This window comes from Miniopterus natalensis, chromosome X (assembly GCF_054644295.1).
Source record: "Miniopterus natalensis isolate mMinNat1 chromosome X, mMinNat1.hap1, whole genome shotgun sequence".
Taxonomy (NCBI): domain Eukaryota; kingdom Metazoa; phylum Chordata; class Mammalia; order Chiroptera; family Miniopteridae; genus Miniopterus; species Miniopterus natalensis.
The window spans coordinates 67,933,789-67,951,311 of record NC_142103.1 but is presented as its reverse complement, the minus strand read 5'-3'; the positions used below and the strand labels follow the sequence as shown (position 1 = coordinate 67,951,311).

The following is a 17,523-nucleotide window of genomic DNA, read 5'->3' as shown; positions in this document are numbered from 1 at the left end:
CTGAGGATCCCAGGGTTGGTGGAGTCAGTCCTGGGGCTAGTCCCGGGCTGGAGGGCAGTCCCGCACACGAGTGGGAGGAACCCCAAGGGCTGGGTGCCCAAGCCTGGGGGCCTAGGGGAGACGGATCAGGCAGCCCTGGTGCCCAATCAAGCCTGGGGGCCTAGGGGAGACGGATCAGGCAGCCCTGGTGCCCACTCAAGCCTGGGGTGACCTGGGCACAGAGGAACCCATTGAGGAGTCTGGGTACCAGGAAGATGGGGAGGTCTGTCTGGGAGTTGCGCCTCCAAGTCCCAAGTTCCCCAGGACATGGAGAAGGAGCGGGAGACTCTGCAAGCCTGGAAGGAGCATGTTGGGCAGGAGCTGGACCGTGTGGTGGCTTTCTGGATGGAGCACTCCCACGACCAGGAGCATGGGTGCGCCTCGTCCTTCTGGTGCCCTTAGCAGGGTCTTTGCCCCACCTGAGCCCCACCTCACTCTCAGCAGACTCAGATCTGCTGGGCCCAGCAGGCTGTTGGGGGGCAAGGCTCTTTCTTCCCTTTGCTAACACTGCGTCCCACAGGGGCTTCTTCACGTGCCTCGGCCGCGACGGGCAGGTGTACGACGACCTCAAGTATGTCTGGCTGCAGGGGAGGCAGGTAGGGATGTGCCCAGGCTTGTAGCTCTCCCAGGCACAAAAGCCAAAGCCAGGCTTACGGTCTGCGCATCCGTACACACCACAAGGCTCCCTGTTTAAGCCATGTTCCCTCTGCCCCTCCACAGGTGTGGATGTATTGTCGCCTGTACCGCAAGTTTGAGCGCTTCCGCCGCCCTGAACTTCTGGATTCAGCTAAAGCAGGTGCTGTCTCCCTGTCCCATCTCCCCAGAGGCCACTCCAAGTTTACTCAGTAGCTCCTGTGTCCCTACTTCCTGGAGGGGGTCTAGAAACTGCGAAGGACAGGGAAAGAAGGGGAGGTGGTGTCCTCACCCGAGTTCTAGCATGTCAACTTCCCAACCACCAGGTGGCGAGTTTTTGCTGCGTTATGCCAAAGTGGCACCTCCTGGGAAGAAGTGTGCCTTTGTCCTGACAAGGGATGGCCGCCCAGTCAAGGTGCAGCGAACCATCTTTAGCGAGTGTTTCTACACCATGGCCATGAATGAGCTGTGGAGGGTGACAGGGGAAGGACGCTACCAGGTGCGTGGGAGGAATGCTGCCCTGAGACTGTGTGCTCTGGCCTGTGCTGGGCATCCACTTGATGCATTCCCACTTGTGTGCAAGCCCTTTCCCCAGGCCCTGTCTGCAGGCTGGATCTGTTGTCAATGTCAGTCCTTCCTTTGGGCTCCCACAGTTCCAGGACTACTGGCAATACCCTCCTCATTGCATTATATTGTCACTGTGTGTCTAAGGGTGTCCCCCCAGAAGTCTTGTTCACTTCTGAACTCCTTCCCCCTCACAGGGGCCCTGGGCACGGAGTGGCCAATCCATGCCCAGCCCCCACCTGAGAGAGGACCTCTCCCTCCTCCCTGGGGCTCCTTGTGCTTTCAGACCCAACCTTACTGCCTCGGAGTGGCCTATACCCCCAGACTAGGAACTTTTGAGTCAAGGTGGGGCAGATCCACCCTGGCCCTCAGCACCCAACCTGGGGCCAGGCCCAGAGTAGGCCCTTGGTGAAGGAAGGTGTCCTGTGAGTGGGTGGACTGGATGGGATGCAGTCTCAGCCTGGGCTCCTTTCCCCCCTCCGCCCCCCCCCCCCCCAGAGCGAAGCAGTGGAGATGATGGATCAGATTGTACACTGGGTGCGGAAAGACCCATCGGGGCTGGGCCGGCCCTGGCTCCCAGGAACCCCAGCCTCAGAGTCCATGGCAGTGCCCATGATGCTGCTCAACCTCGTGGAACAGCTTGGGGAAGGAGACGAGGAGCTGGCAAGCAACTATGCAGAGCTGGGTGACTGGTGTGCCCAGAGGATTCTGCAGCATGTCCAGGTGTGAGGCAGGAGGGTGATGCCAGCTGCCAGATGGGGCCTGGGCGCTGAGGGCAAGGCATCCCCCACTCTTCAGGGCACCTCTTCCTTCCACACCTACCCCGACAGGGACCTTGATGGTTCCCTTCAAGATGAGGAGGCTTGGCTCAGGACCCTTGGAAACGTGGAGAGCCCAGGGGGCTGGGGGTGGGGGACAAGGGCAAGGTGCCAGAGAGCAGGAAACCCAGCCAGACCCAAGTCCTTCCAAGGCTTCTGTGGACAGCCCAGCCCATCCAATCTCAGTCCTCTTCAATGTTCCCCTTTTTCCATCTTGTGGAGCCCAGGCCTAAAGCAAGGGTTAGAACCCATCTGGGCTCTTGACAGTGAATGGGCCCCTCCTCAAACACCCATCTGAACCGGGTTTGCCCAAGCTTGCAGACTAGGGAGGGAGGGTCTTCTGGTTGGATGGTGGGGCTGAAGGCAGAATTCCCTTCTCCTGCTCCTCCCCTGGCAGAGGGATGGGCAGGCTGTGCTGGAGAATGTGTCAGAGGATGGCAAGGAACTTTCTGGTTGCCTGGGGAGACACCAGAACCCAGGTGAGGGGCAGGGTGGGCTGGGTGCAGTCCAGGAGAAGGGAAGCAATCAGCCTTGGTCTCTGGGCTTCAGGTGTGGGAGTGCCTGGGGACTGCCTTCCTTACCTTCTGCCAACCAAGGACCAGGCAAAGGAGGGGTGACACACCTCCTAGCCAGCAGCAGGAGAGGTAGTCTGGGGTGGACTGGGCAAGGCAAGTTTTCTGCATGGGGGGCTGTTGGGTGGGCCAGGGAGCTCAGGGCAGCTCCCACTGTTAGGGAGGGAGGAAGGAATGCACAGTGGTCAGCGCAGGGGCTTGAGCCTCCCTGCCTAGAGGAGAATACGCTGCCTACCTTACCATGAGCCTTCACTAGGCCACGCACTAGAAGCTGGATGGTTCCTGCTCCGTCATGCCATCCGGAAAGGTGATCCTGAACTTCGAGCCCACATTGTTGACAAGTTCCTATTGTTGCCTTTCCACTCGGGATGGGACCCTGACCATGGAGGCCTCTTCTACTTCCAGGATGTCGATGGCCTCTGCCCTACCCAGGTAGGAGTGTGCCCAGGGCCACATGATACTAACCTGTTCAAAGCTTTCTGTCCTGGGAGGTTCATAGCTTGCTGTCATCACCCATTTCATAGAGGAGGACCACAGGGGCTCAGAGTGGTGAACTTGCTCAGCGTGACCCCAGTGCTAAGCACTTGACTTCTTTGTCTGTGGTCCTCACCCTTATTTGCAAAGGGAGCCATTAGGGAGCACAAACAATGCCAATGCAGAGACACTTGTCCCCTTCATCTTTGAAAGGCTTTCGGGGTGATTTTAAGGTGTCAGCAGCAGGAGCAGATTTGCTCTCTCATGTCTTTTTCCTCTGATTATGCCTTGATCCGCTTAGATCTGCAGAGAGTGGCTGACCCTGCCACTGGCAGGAACTGAGTGTCCGAGGGGCTTTAGACAGACTGACAAGACAGATATTATTTCAATTCCAGGGCTAAAGGGAAGCCTGCCCTTTGTGGTGTACTGTGTCAAGAAGCTAGTCCTGTTCTGAGGGGCCATTCAGACCCCCAGAGATAACCATCCTGTGATTAAGCTCCAAGTGCTTGGGCCAGATAGAGTCTGAGCCAGAACCTAAAAGATGAAGGTGACTCTCCTGCTGAGAGGGGTGGTGGAGGCTGGGGCCCAGGGCTCTCAGATGCCTACCTCTGCTCTGCTCTCAGCTGGAGTGGGCCATGAAACTCTGGTGGCCGCACAGTGAAGCCATGATTGCCTTACTCATGGGCTACAGTGACAGTGGGGACCCTGCCTTACTGCACCTCTTCTACCAGGTGGCTGAGTACACCTTCCGCCACGTAAGTGCTGCTTTCTGGTTCTTAGCCCTCTATGGGCTCAGCAAGGGTATCAGAGAGACAGTAGACAGTCATTCCCCCCACCGAACAGGCCAGAGCCAGGCTTTTCTGGGCAGTGGGAGGAGGCTGGGCAGGGATGGGGAGGCTCATCTCGCACCCCCTACTCCTCACTTCACTGGGTATGGTCCCTTAGCTGATCTGAGAATTCCTGGAGGTCCCCCAATGCCCTCTGTAAAGGTCGACAAAGCAGTCCCTGCTCTCCTGGAGCTCATGTTTGGGGGGGCAGACTATAAACAAGTGAACAGGCAAGCATAGATGGCGATGAGAGCTATGGAAAATAAAGGTCAGGTGGCTGTGGGAGGGAATAATGATGGCAGGGGTGCTCTGTACAGAGTTGTTACCTTGTCTGATTTAGGCATTACTGGGCCCTGGGGCTTCAGGAGGGAAGGCTGTAAGGCACAGGGCAAAGGCGGGGAGACAGGAGGCTGTAGCTGTCATCCTGGTCAGTGAGGATGGGGGCCTGGCCTGGGGTGGGAGGCTCAGTGGGCAGATGGATCAGAGTCTGGTTAAGTGGGAGAAGTCTGGGCCATGATTGTTTGGGTGTCATAAGAATATAGATGATACTGGAAGCCAGGAGACAAAGTAAGCTTTTGAAAGCACAGACCGAGAAGAGGGAATAGGAAGGCCCAACAAAGGAGACAAGAATCAGCTTCAAGGTAGGAAGGAAGCCAGGGGACCCCAGAGGCCAAAGTGCCATGAGCAGAGTGATGAACTACACCAGCCACTGCTGAGGGGTACCTCAGGTGCTGAGCCTTGTAGTGAATGGATGAAGATTCCTGATGTGTTTCTAAAGCCACAACTAATTCCATTGGTGAACTCCAGTTTTATGGAGTTTTTTTAATAGGAGGGACTATAGCAGGGGGTCTTATTCTGGAGTCCATGGGCTTCGAAACCTGAGAGAAAATGACATCTTTATTTGTACTAAGCTCTAACTGAAATCCAGAATTCACTTCCATTATAAATGGAGGCAGTCACCACAGTAGTATTAGCAGCACCTGTGTCACCAACAGAAATTCCAAATATGTTCATGTTACATTGTACTTAGAGAGGCATCTCCAAGTATCGCACAAGCTCATCGCTACTTCCAAACCCAGAAGTCATAAGATCCGAGGCTATATCTTTTTTGTGTATATATATTTTATTGATTTTTTTAGAGAGAGAGGAAGGGAGAAAGAAACATTGATGTGAAAATGAAACATCAATCAGCTGCCCCTGGGCACCCTGACCGGGAATCAGCCTGGCAACCCTTCGGTGAAAGGGATGACGCCCAACCAACTGAGCCACACTGGCCAGGGCAAGGCTATATCTTAATATTGAATGCATTCATAAAGAACACCTATTAAAAACACACACACACACACACACAAAACACGTATTGGAGGCCACCAGTTTTAACTGCCTAAAGTTAAATTTAAGGAATACATTTTAAAGAGATAGAGATGGCATGTGAACAATTACAGAACTTATCATCAACAGGCAAATCATTATGTACTAACCAACACAACAGAATACAAAAAGCACAAATTTAGACAACCACAGAAAAACTGGACAGGAAAACAGTTAAATTCTTTGTTATCTTTCTGTGTCAGATGAAGTAGTTGAAAAATGAGTAAGGACACAATGTTGCTAGGAAGAAAGAATGAATACAAACAGAACTAGTTTTACCCCTTACGAAGAATATGCCAACTCATGGGCCCCAAGTTAAAAAAATACTTTGATAGTGGACTTCAATGTCATTGATTTCCTCTGTGACCCTTCTGAGAAGGGGCTCCACTCCACTGAAATCTCTATCCGGAGAGGAAAAAGGACTGAGGCCAGGTCTCTGAGGTCCATCCTGGGGTGTCTGGAAGGAATTCACAAGCCTCCAGGGGACAGGTGCCCAATGGGATGCTAGCAGGAGAGAAGGGCGGAATGCAGAAGGTTCTACAGAGTTGCTGAGCAGGAGCAGGCTTCAGGTGGCTCCAAGGGAGGGGTGGTACATTTGGGACCTGTGGTGATTAAGGCCAGAGTCAGATGTAGTGATGGATATTCAGTCTCAGCTACTGGAGGACAGGCCTGGGTAGCAGGGAACAGGAGGAACTCTAAGGGAGTAACTTGTTTTAAAGTTGCCTGACAGATCAGAACCTCTATCATGGTTCTCTTTGTTTCTTTAAGTACAAGTTATATACACTAAAATGTACATATCTTGAGTGTCCAGCTAAGACTTGCCAATATATACATCTGTGTAACCACAAGAGCAGTCAAGATATAGAATGTTTTTATCATCCCCAAGCAGGGTTCTTTTTAGTCCATCTTGCAGTGTTTCATCTAACAGCCTGTGGCCCCTTCCCTCAGTGGGTTATTTAGCTGCAGACTTTCAGTCATTCACACACACGCAGAGAAAGGGGGAAAAGGGAAAGCCCCTCACTTTTATGTGTCCACGATGTGGAACCAAGTTTAATAGCATTGATTCTGGAGCCACGTTACCTGGGGTCAACGGGACCTCTGACCCTGGTCGCGGTGCAGTGGGGACAGTAAGAGGCCCTTCCCCGGGCCTTTCGCATATGGACGGCTCCTGTAGGTGTGGCTGTCACTGTGTCACTACTATTCCAGTTTCGAGATCCTGAGCACGGGGAGTGGTTTGGCTACCTAAACCGAGAGGGGACGGTTGCCCTCACCATCAAGGGGGGTCCTTTCAAAGGTGAGTGGGAGACAGGGTGGGGCCTTGAGGAGTTTGGGAATTTGGCTGAACCCGGCCCTCCCAACTCGCCTCTCCCCGCAGGCTGCTTCCACGTGCCGCGGTGCCTGGCCATGTGCGAGGAGATGCTGGGCGCTCTGCTGAGCCGCCTTGCCCCGGTCCCTGTCCACCGTGCCGGGTCCCCACCCGCTAACCCCGCCCGCGGAAGCGCGAAATAAAGCTGAGCCTGTGCCACTGCCCGCGTGCACGAGTCTGTGGGGTCGCGGGAGGGGCAACTGCCGCGCTGGTCCTAGGGCACCTGCTCACCCAGACAGTGCCCCGCCAGTCCAAGGGCCCGACTGCCCCGCGTATTTGCCCACCCAGTGCACGGTCCAGCCCGCCGACAGTCCCGCCCGCTCCGCGCATTGGCAGTGCGGCCGCAAGGGCGGGTGCGGCGCGAGCACTTCCGGCCGGTGGCCGGGCCCGGCGCGCACCGCCCCTTCCGCCGCCGCTCCCGCGAGCCCAGCTCCAGCCCCGGCCGCCCCGGCGTCACTTTGGAGCCCGGCGGCAGCTGACTGCGCGTTCTCGAACCGCTGGGAGACGCGATCCCCGCCGCCGTTATGAACATCCGCAATGCGAGGGTGAGGGGCCAGGGCAGAAGGCTGTCCGCGCCGCGTGGGTGCGGGCCCGGGGGCCGCGTGCGCATGCTCCCGAGGGGCCCAGCGCGCCCCGGGCGGGCAGCCCTGCGCAGGGCTGGTAAAGGCCACCGTGCCCGTGGGGCTGGACCTACTCGAGGAGGGTGCCGGGGCTGCGAACCCCTCCTTTGCGGGATGTGGGGGCTCAGTTGGATGGTGTCCAGGAGCGCCCTTGACACCCACGTTCATTCCAGGAACAGACGATTTTTGCACAGTGGCTGTGGGCCAGGCCTGTGTAAAAGTCACAGGCCCTCCCGGCCATGCGGAGGGTGGAGTGGCGGGTGTCGGTGAATAGACACACAGCTTGCAGGCTTCTGACAGGACCAAGGCCTGCTTAGTCACCACAGCCCCTGGCCTGACCGCATTCCACTGCCCTCCTCCTCGCAGCCAGAGGACCTGATGAACATGCAGCACTGCAACCTCCTGTGCCTGCCAGAGAACTACCAGATGAAATACTACTTCTATCATGGCCTCTCCTGGCCCCAGGTGGGCAGCTGGGATTTGGGGACTGGGGACACCAGGCATCAGTTTGGAAAGAGTGGGTGCTTTCAGCTGCGGTGGGGAGCTTAGGACTGGGCCAAAGGAGGGGCAGGATTCCCACTTGTGTCTGTCCTTTCCCTGCGAACCAAGGGAGAACAGCGTGGTGTGGGGAAACCAAGCCACTTGGCCTGGAGGTCAGGAGCTGTCACTGAACTCACTACTTGATGAACTTCTGTCTGTCATGCACACAGCGGTCTGTGGGACCAGGTGTCTGACATAAGGGCTCCTCACCTCTGACAGGAAGTTGTTTTCTGACTTCTTTTTCCTCCCTGTCACCCAGCTCTCTTACATTGCTGAGGATGAGAATGGGAAGATTGTGGGGTATGTCCTGGCCAAAATGTGAGTTACCAAGGAGGGAGAGAAGCCTGGTGTGGGAGCTGGGAGTCGGGGCATGGATCTTGGACAGGAGGTGGGGGCACAAACACCGCACATGTCTGGTGAATGCTGCCTGGGTTTTTTGGGTGTTTTTTTAAAAATTAACTTACAGACTTTTTTTTTTAAGTTCAGTTTTAGGTTTACAGCAAAATTTAATGGAAAGTTCAGAGTTCTCACATGCACCCTCCCTTCTCCCCACTAGTTTCTTCAATTATTAACATCTTGTGGTATATTTCTTACAATGGATAAACCAATATTGCTACATCATTAAAGTCCATAGTTCCCTTTAAGCTTGACTCTTGGTGTATCTTCTATGCATTTGCACAAATGTATAATAACACATATCCACTATTAGGATATCATACAGAGTAGTTTCACTGCCCTAAAAATCCTCTGTGTATCTTTGCCTATTCATCCCACCTTCCTCCTCTTCCTGGCAACTACTCATCTTTTTACTGTGTCCATAGTTTTGCTTTTTCCAGAATGTCATTTAGTGGCAATCAGAAACTATGGAGCCTTTTCATATTGGCTTCTTTCGCTTAGTAATGTGCATTTAAGGTTCCTCCATGTCTTTTTTTGGCTTGCTAGGTCATTTTTATCACTGAACAATATTCCATTTTAGTCTGTTGACATTACACATGTCTTTTGGTTGCTGTGAGGGGTTTTGAGAATCTCAGCTTTTCCCCCACCCCAGGTCTGGGGAGACTTTGGGGCCAGCCAGAGGAATTTTCACTCCTGCCATGCGCATGTGCGGGGGCCGGGGGGGGGGGGGTGCTGCATCTGCATCACGCTCCTTGCTAATCTCTCTTCTTGATATAGGGAAGAGGACCCAGATGATGTGCCCCATGGACATATCACCTCACTGGTGCGTAGGGCCCACACAGGCTCTGATGGGGGTGGAAGTAGGGGTTAGTTGGGGCAGCCTTCAAGGTTCTACCCTTCTTCCTCCAGGCTGTGAAGCGTTCCCACCGGCGCCTTGGCCTGGCTCAGAAGCTGATGGACCAGGCCTCCCGAGCCATGATTGAGAACTTCAATGCCAAATACGTTTCCCTGCATGTCAGGAAGAGGTGGAAGCTGGGGCCAAGGGAAGGGGAGGAGTGGGGAGGGGATACTGTCTTGATGTGGATCTTGGGGTGCCCTGGCCTTTGGAAAAGATCTGGGAAATGGGATTAGTGGGGAGGGGGCACTAGGAAAAGGGGCAGGACCTGGATGTGCTGTCCCTGCCTGACCAAGTCTGTGCAGCTCAGCAGTGCCTTATTCCCCTGCAGTAACCGGGCCGCCCTGCACCTCTATTCCAACACCCTCAACTTTCAGTAAGTAGATCTAGATTTTTCTAATGGAGTGGGGTGGTCCCAGGTCTGGCTTATCCAGGTGGCTGAGATGGGCTGAGCTGCATTCCAGGCAGCAGGGGCAGGGGCAGCTGAGAAGGGGAGCAGGTCATGGACTCCACACACATTGCCAGGGTGCCTCCTCTATTCCTACCTGCTGCTATCTGTTCAAGGCATGTTGTGATGCAGGAGGATGTGTGGTGCGTATTGCTGGGTGGAGGAGCGATTGCTTGATGCTGGCTGAGAGCAGGTGATGGGCAGTGTGGTGAAGAGCACACAGGCTTTTCAGTGAAGGTTCAGGAGTAGAAATGAGGGCTTAGGACATGAGCAGAAGCCTAGGAATAGGACTCAAAATGGCCAGGCACCTAAAAGCATCTAAGTGGGACCAGAAGAAAGGAGAATATGGTGCTACAGAAGCCTAAGCACATCCAGGCAGGATGTTCTGTCAGCACGAGAAGCAAAGGGATCTAGAGCCCTGGGCATCCTGGTGATGAGGGTGGGTTCACTCAGGGACATGGGAGTCTCTGTGTACCTGGCACAGGAGAGAGCCTGGCAGGGAATTGACACACCCAATACATGATAGCAAAAGCCACTTGAAAGTGAGGCTGGGGTGGGTTAGACCCCAGTGGGAGGACCCACTGAGACAGTACTCAACCTCACTTTGGTGGGAGATGAGAAGGGACTGTTGTGAAAGGCATTTGAGGAGAGATTTTTTGACCCAGATGCTGAAACCTCTAGTGGTCAACAATTCCAGGGGCTTATGTATGGAGGGACTTTCTAGGCCATTGAGTCCAGCTCCCCTTTCAGTGGCAGGCACCCAAGTCTGCGCGCACACCTCCAGTGAAAGCTCAGCCCCTAGCTGCCCTGGCCATGCTGCCTAGCAATGCCTGTCAGGAACAGAGGGTGCAGCACCCCTTCTCCCCGGTTCCATAGGAACTGACCATGCATTCTCAGTAAGTGACAGGGAGCAGGGCAGAAAGGGAAGAGGATGGCTAGATTTAGGGCTTCAGCTCACAAGAAACCACAGAAAGATCTTGGTAGCCAGGTTAGGGATGCAGGACCATGGCAGGACCCCGGGAGTAGGGAGAGGGATATAGGCACTGGCACTACTCACTGCTTGACAGAGCAAAGGGAAGGCTATGTTGGAAATGGGGCTTGTCTACAAAAGGGTCCTTCGGATGGAAATGACATCTTATCCCACTAGCATATGATGCCAGAAGGCTGAGGAGAATTTGACCCCTGATTTGGATTGCCCTCCTCTCCACCCCCTGCCCACAGGATCAGTGAAGTGGAACCCAAATACTATGCAGATGGAGAAGATGCATATGCGATGAAACGGGATCTCACCCAGATGGCTGATGAGGTAAGAGTCTAGGGGGGCTAGGGCCACAGTCCCCACACGAAAGAAAAGTAAGGCAAGTAGGGGAGGCCCTGCTGGAGGAAAGGTGAAGGCTCCCAGGGGCCCTGAGATGGTAGGAGGCCTGTGATGGCTGGAGGCAAGATAGACCAGGTGCCAGCCGTTGTGGCTACATTGCTGGGAGTTGCGGTGCTTGTCACTACAGCTTCCTCAGCTGTCAGGTAGGGAGGTGGGCCTTGTCAGGGCTTTGAAGAAGGCTACATCTGCCCAAGGTTCCATTTTCAGGAAGAAGCCTGTGCCACTCTTGAGGCATGATGTGAGAGGCAAGGGAGGAGGCCTCTGGATGCACTGAGAGTGAGGGCTCCAGGATTGCAGTGGGGGCCTGGGGACAGCCATGACCTGTCCCAAGGCTCAGGGGTAAGACAAAACAGGGCTGAGGAGAAAGTCAAGGTCCTGCAGCAGCCCGTGTGAGGGAGGCATGACCATACTGCCTTTACAGGAGAGAAAACAGGACAGAGCCAGGATTCAACACAGTGCAGTCCTGTATTCCCTGCCCTGTCCCTGCTGCCTCTCATTTTGCCCCATGCCCCCAGGAGGTGACAGGCACAGGGTCCCTTGGGCAGCCAGAGAGGGCCTAAATGGTCTGGAGACTTAGGTCCTGTCTTCTTCCTCCCACTTCTCCCTGGGCTACTGGTGGCAGCTGAGGAGGCACCTGGAGCTGAAGGAGAAGGGCAGGCACACAGTGCTGGGCTCCATTGAGAACAAGGTGGAGAGCAAGGGCAACTCACTTCCAAGCTCAGGAGAACCCTGTCGTGAGGAGAAGGGCCTGGCTGCTGAGGACAGCGGTGGTGACAGCAAGGACCTCAGTGAGGTCAGCGAGACCACAGAGAGCACCGATGTCAAGGACAGCTCAGAGGCCTCCGACTCAGCCTCCTAGAGCATGCAAGTGCTCCTTTCCCTGCCCTGGCCTGCCCATCCTATCCTCACCCAAGGTTTCACAATAAACTTTACCCAGTAGCCTTGGGGGGTTTGTGTGTACGAGTGTGCACATTTTGGGGGGGGGTGCCTCTCTCAGGTCCCTTTGTGTCCCTGTGGAGGTGGACCTCACAGCCTTTTGGCACTGTGTGTCTTGGAAAGTCCAAGGGAAGAAGAAGGGAAGAGCTTTGTCTGGGCTTTGGAGGTAGAGCTCCTAAGTCTGATGGCTTTCAGCATCTTTGGGCCCTAGGGAGGGAGACCCTGGAGTTCTGGGAGCCACCCCCACCTTGGGGACAGATTCTCTGCCTTCTGAGCCCTGCTCTTCACTGCCTTGCTGGGTTCTAGATGCCTAAGTCCAACTGCTCATTGAGCTTATCCACTGATGTTGTATCTGGATAATGGCCCAACCAGCTACCCAGTTGAAGTTCTGGCAACTGTTTTTGTTTCCTCCCTCCCCTGCCATCCAAAAGGTCAGTGAGTCCTGTGTTTGACCACCATAATACTCCTTGAATCTACTCCCTAACCTAAGCCTTAATTTGAAAATAATTAAGATTTTATTTTTAGTAGTTTTAGGTTTACAGAACTGAGCAGATAGTACAGAGTTCCCATGCACCCCCTCTATCCCCTCAGTTCCCCTATTAACATTTAGCATTGTGTTGCATTTGTTACAATCGATGAGCCAGTATTGACACATTAACTATAGTCCAGGGTTTACACTTCCTCTTCGTGTTATACATTCTATGGATTTTGACAAATGCATAATGTCATTTCATGCAGAATATAAGCCCTCTTTTTCATGGCTTCACTATAACCCAAATTTGTTCCTGTGCCCTTTCCTCTGGCTGCAGCGCCATCACTTGCCGCTCCTAGTCCCCGAGGAGGCTGTCTGGGCTGCCCACCTCCCAGGGAAGCTCAGCACTCCTGAGCTGTCACTACCGTATTTCCCTGCTACTGCCAACGACACACTACTCCCCTGCCAGGCTGAATACTTCCGGGAGGGGCCTGAAACTCGGTCCTCTTTGGCTGGTGCTTGGCACGTGATCAACAAACCCGGGGAAGCTGAAACTAGGGGGCGGGGGATAAGGGCTGAAAGCTGTGTCTGCGCAGGCCCGCTTGCTCGCGGGTTAAGGCTACGCTGTGTTCTGATTGACTCAAGTCGCGGATTCCCCTATGGGAGTTGGCGACCGATACTCGCCCCGCCCTCCGCGCCTGGCGTCAGTCCCTTCCGGTTCGCTAGCAGCGGCGGGCCTCGTTCCCAGGCTCTGATTGGTCCGGCAGCTGCGGCAAGCGTCCTTGCGCGTTGCCTAGGCCGCGCCCCAACGCTGGTGGGAGGGAGCCGGTGGAGGCTTGCGCGGTGCCTTGCGGAGTCCGTCTTCCTCCCTCCGCCCAGCCCGCAGGGATGCAGCCGCCCTTTGCCCTCGGTGCCCTGCTTCCCTGGCGGGCGGCGCACAGTGCGCCGCCCCCAGGCGGTTGCGTTTCCTGGGCGGAGGTGGGAACTGCGGGTGGTGGGGGAAGGAGGGGAAGCCACAGACCCGACTGGCCCTTGGGACCCAGCACTTCCCCCGCCTCTGCAGCACCTTCCGCTGGGAGGGGCCGCTTCCATTCCAATGAACCGAGCTGTGGCTGGAAGGCTGGTGGAAGGAAAGCAGTCTCCCCTAACCCCTCGCGGTGTGGCTGGGGTAGGCACTGACGACATTCCACTCCCTCCCCCCATGAACCTAGACATTGAGGTGCATATCATTGTGTCTTATTGTTAGACTTCTGGAAAGCAGACTTGTGGGAAAATAGGAGGGGCCTCACTGCCCAATTCATGCTCTCATCTATTCTTGCTCTGATGTGGACTGCTTGTAACAGCCTCCCCGTTGATCTCATCTCCCCTCTGGTCTGTCAGCCACGCTGCGGACCTGATCCCGTCAGCACTGTGGTTACCACTCAGGACCAAGTATACATACACTCCACTCGTCAACAGATTTAGCAAGGTCCCGCAGACCTGGCCCTTGCCTAATTTGGGATAATGGGATTTTGGATTCTTTGGGAACGAGCTGAGGATAGAGCAAGCGTTACAGCCTTAAATGCCAAACAAGTGTCCTAAAAGCCAGGGCTGATTACTTGCGATTTTAAAGCAGTGGCTGAATGGGGCATCATGTCTGCATTTCTGGAGTCAGAAAAGGTCTGAGGAGAGCATTTGAAAGTAGGGGCTGAGATGAGTTCATCAGTAGTTTCTTGTGGGCTTGAGCCCTGTGCCAGGCTCTGTTGGATGGGCGAAGGACTTTTGGGGATCATTCAGGGCTCAGATGGAGAAAAGGGGGAAGGGTGTGTTGGGGTTTGCTGATGAGCTTGGGTTCCTGACAAAGGCAGTTTCAGGGGTTGGTGTACCCTTGCTTACTGTGGGAAGGGGCAGGAGATTTGCTCGCGTGCCTTGCAGAAGGATTCAGTTGGTACAGCTGAGACCAGCTACTGGAAGCCCAGGTCCTGGGCCTTCCAGCCCCAGACCCCGTGGACACAGCATCCTAGAGAAGGCCCTTGGTCGTGGGGGGAGTGGGGGGGTGGACAGCAAGCTGAGGAGTTATGCTTTCCCCTTCTGAGAAAGAGAATTGCTTATAGTTGAAAGGCAGGAAGTACTTTCACAGCCTGCCCTCCCTCCCTTAGAGCTGCAGGTCTAAGTCACATGTGCTCGCATGTATACAGAGCCTGACTTTGACATCCTGCACACACAGGCCTAGACTCCTTGCACTAGTGCCTACAGACCAGCCTCCCTGGGCACAAGCTTACTAACTGCCTCATTCCTCTCCTACCATCTAGACCCCAGGAATTTCCCTCCCACCCAAGTGAAGACAGTTGTATAGTCTGGCTTATCACCTGCCACTTGCATCCTGCCTTCCCAATTTACTGGAGAAAAGCTGTTGCCCTGTGGCTTTGGGTTGGTAGAGAGTGGTGGAGGGAAACTGCAGTACCCCTGGATAAGGGAGGCCCCCAGACTTTCCCCCAGGCTTGCTAAGGCCTTGCTTTGAGGAGCAGGAGGAAGGCTGTATCCCCACCCCCAGGCCTAGGAGAGGACAGGTGCAAGCAGCAGGGGAAAGCAGACAGAAAAGTCTCTTCCGGCAGCAGGAAGTGGTAACCACCTATGGGGAAACAAGGCTTGTTCCTCCCTATGGGGTGGAGCAGAAGGGGAACCTTAGCTGAACACTGCTCTCCCCCTCAGAAGGGGGGCTGTAGGGAACAACTACTGAGGTTCTGTCCTCTGGTGCTGACTTTCCTCCCAAGCCCACCCTGGGAACTTCCCACCCAGTTCTCCAGGCTCCTTGCACTTATCTCTCAGGGCTGTGACTTGGGAAGGGTGGGCTCCATCTGATGTCCTGGGGGTCTGGGAGAAGGTGGTGACTCAAGGAAGTCCACGACCTAGAGCAGCTATGGTGTCCTTGCCCACTGGCATTGAGGGCCAGTGGCCATGTCTGGCAGTGGTGGCCAGCCAGCCTTCTAGAGGTGGGGGGACAGCAGCCAGAGGGAGCCAGCTTGCTGGGCACCTTGGGGTTCTCACACTGGCCCTGGCTGCCTGGCAGGAGAGCTTTGGGCACAAAGCAGCCCAGGTATGGACCAGCACCCAGCGGTAGGGGAGGCATGGCCTGAGCTCATTGGGACCCGCACAGGAGTCCATCCAGGGCAGTGCCAGGCCTGGGTTGCCCCGCCCCGGTACGTGCTGGGGGGCGGGACGGGGAGGAGCCAGTGACCGGTGCTGGCTGTGGAACCCCAGGTCCCAGCGCCTGGCCCGGGTGGGAGCAGTGGGGCTCGACGGCGCCGCTGCCGGCAGCCATGGCCGCGCACGGGAAGCTGCGCCGGGAGCGGGGGCTGCAGACCGAGTATGAGACGCAAATAAAAGGTGAGAGGGTGCTGGGCTCTTCGGGCCCGATTCCTTGCGGAGACCCCAAGGCCGTGGAGGAGCCCCAAAAGTCACGCTATTGGCCCAGGGCCCGCTGTCCTCCCCCAGGCACCTGAGGGGGTGTTGAAGGAGGGATCCAGAGCCCCCTGCCTGCTCCTCTGCACCCCCTTGGCCTCAATCACCCCACTGTTTCCCCTTCCTTCCCCCTTTCCCTCCTCCATCACTCCCTTCCTTTGGTTTCACTGCCCTCCTTAGTTCTCCTTGCACCTCACCCGAGGAGCCTGAGAAGAGAATGGGGCCTCTGGGTGCACCAAGGTGACCCCCAGAAAGTGACATGCTAGCCAGAATGAAATCGAACACTTTGACTTTGCTGAGGTGGGGGCTAGTAAGGGAGTCCAGGTGCCTAGGTGGATGTATTAGTGATGGCTTTGTCCTTAAACCACTTCAGTCCCTGTAGCCCAGACCCTTTGCCCTCCCTTGGGCGCTGAGGTGGCTCAGAGCTAGGGCCACTGTCTCTGGGTCAAGCTGGCCCAGTGAATCTTGGCCTGAGAGAGTCAACAGGGCCAGTCTCGCAGCCTTCAGAAGAGTAGATCTCTTTGGGCACTTATAAACAGGCTGTGCCAATCTCATGCAAATCAGCTTTGCAAATTCTTTGTCGACAACTTCTGCGGTTTTATTTAGGGGTTTTATTTAGGGTGTGGTAACTCTTTGCAAAGGAAAGAGGGTAGCATCCAAGCACCAACAATTTGGGGCCATAAAGTTTCCTAGTGTCTTTAGATGTGTGACCCCCATATATCATTCTCAATCGCACTGTTTACCGATGGAAGAAACTGAAGCTCAGAGGAGCAGTGACTCGCTTGTGGTCACACAGTACTACAGCTCCTGGGAGGTAGAATGAAATAACCCTTGAAGTTCCTTCCAACCCAGAGATGCAGGTTGCAACGTAATTATTAATGCAAGCAATTTACACCAAAATATGCCTGAGTCCTCCCCACCTGAGAGAGGCGACCTGCCACCCAGAGCCAGCTTGAGATAATGGTGAGGGTGAGCCAGCTCTTCAAGCCTTACCTTCATCATTTTGCAGATGAAGATAATGATTCCCATCCTGCTTCCCCAAAATGTCATGAGGCTGAAGGACTTTGGGAACTCTTCAGTCAGCAAATATGGGTCAGTGAATTCACACTGAAAAACAGAGTTTGAGTAAGGCTGTCTTTAAGATGTTCCTTACCTGCTCTGGCCTCCAATGATTTTAGCTTCTTTTCCCTGCCTCCCACCCCCACCACTGACAAAAGAAACTTCCTACTATGCTAGAAAACAGGATCACTGTCTTAACACCCTAAATTCTGAAAGGTCAGCATAGTCGGGGTTGGGAGGCCATCTTCTCTTCTGCTTTGCTTGTCAGCAGAAGTGAGACCTAGGCTTTGCTCACAGGAAGTGCTGGTGGGGCCAGAGCATAGTGGATTCCATCCTTCCTTATGACAGATGTTTTATATGCATCTGTTCTGTCTCTTTTGCTGAGCAAAAGAGAACCAGTTGCTGCCCTCCTACAGCTCAGAGACATTTAGTAAACAAGGCATCACACAATTTTAATTATGATGCTAACCTCTATAAAGGGAAAGCCCAGCTGTCAAGAAAGGGGGTGGGAAGAGGGCCAGTCCTAGTTTGGGGGGAGGTCAGGGAAGGGTTCTCTAATGAGTATATCTGAGCTGAGACCTGAGAGGTGGATAGAGACACAGCCTAGAGGCTGGGGCTAGGCACCAGCTCTTTGTGCTTAGACAGTGCTAATTCACAAGTCTCCTACTTGACAC

General features: G+C 54.8%; 2 protein-coding genes across 2 annotated transcripts; both read left to right on the top strand.

The window, feature by feature from the left end:
- Positions 1-306: 306 nt before the first annotated feature.
- Positions 307-7,143, top strand: RENBP (renin binding protein). Its single transcript, XM_087813383.1, has 10 exons — positions 307-413; positions 560-635; positions 760-835; positions 999-1,171; positions 1,735-1,959; positions 2,452-2,533; positions 2,883-3,058; positions 3,724-3,855; positions 6,505-6,760; positions 6,953-7,143. The coding sequence occupies exons 1-10, from the start codon at positions 307-309 to the stop codon at positions 7,141-7,143; spliced, it is 1,494 nt and encodes a 497-aa protein (XP_087669509.1).
- On the top strand, positions 7,097-11,901 carry NAA10 (N-alpha-acetyltransferase 10, NatA catalytic subunit). The gene is made up of 8 exons (XM_087813439.1): positions 7,097-7,209; positions 7,651-7,749; positions 8,084-8,142; positions 8,998-9,043; positions 9,130-9,245; positions 9,447-9,491; positions 10,785-10,869; positions 11,564-11,901. The coding sequence occupies exons 1-8, from the start codon at positions 7,189-7,191 to the stop codon at positions 11,798-11,800; spliced, it is 708 nt and encodes a 235-aa protein (XP_087669565.1). The 5' UTR covers positions 7,097-7,188; the 3' UTR covers positions 11,801-11,901.
- The last annotated feature ends 5,622 nt before the right edge of the window (positions 11,902-17,523 follow it).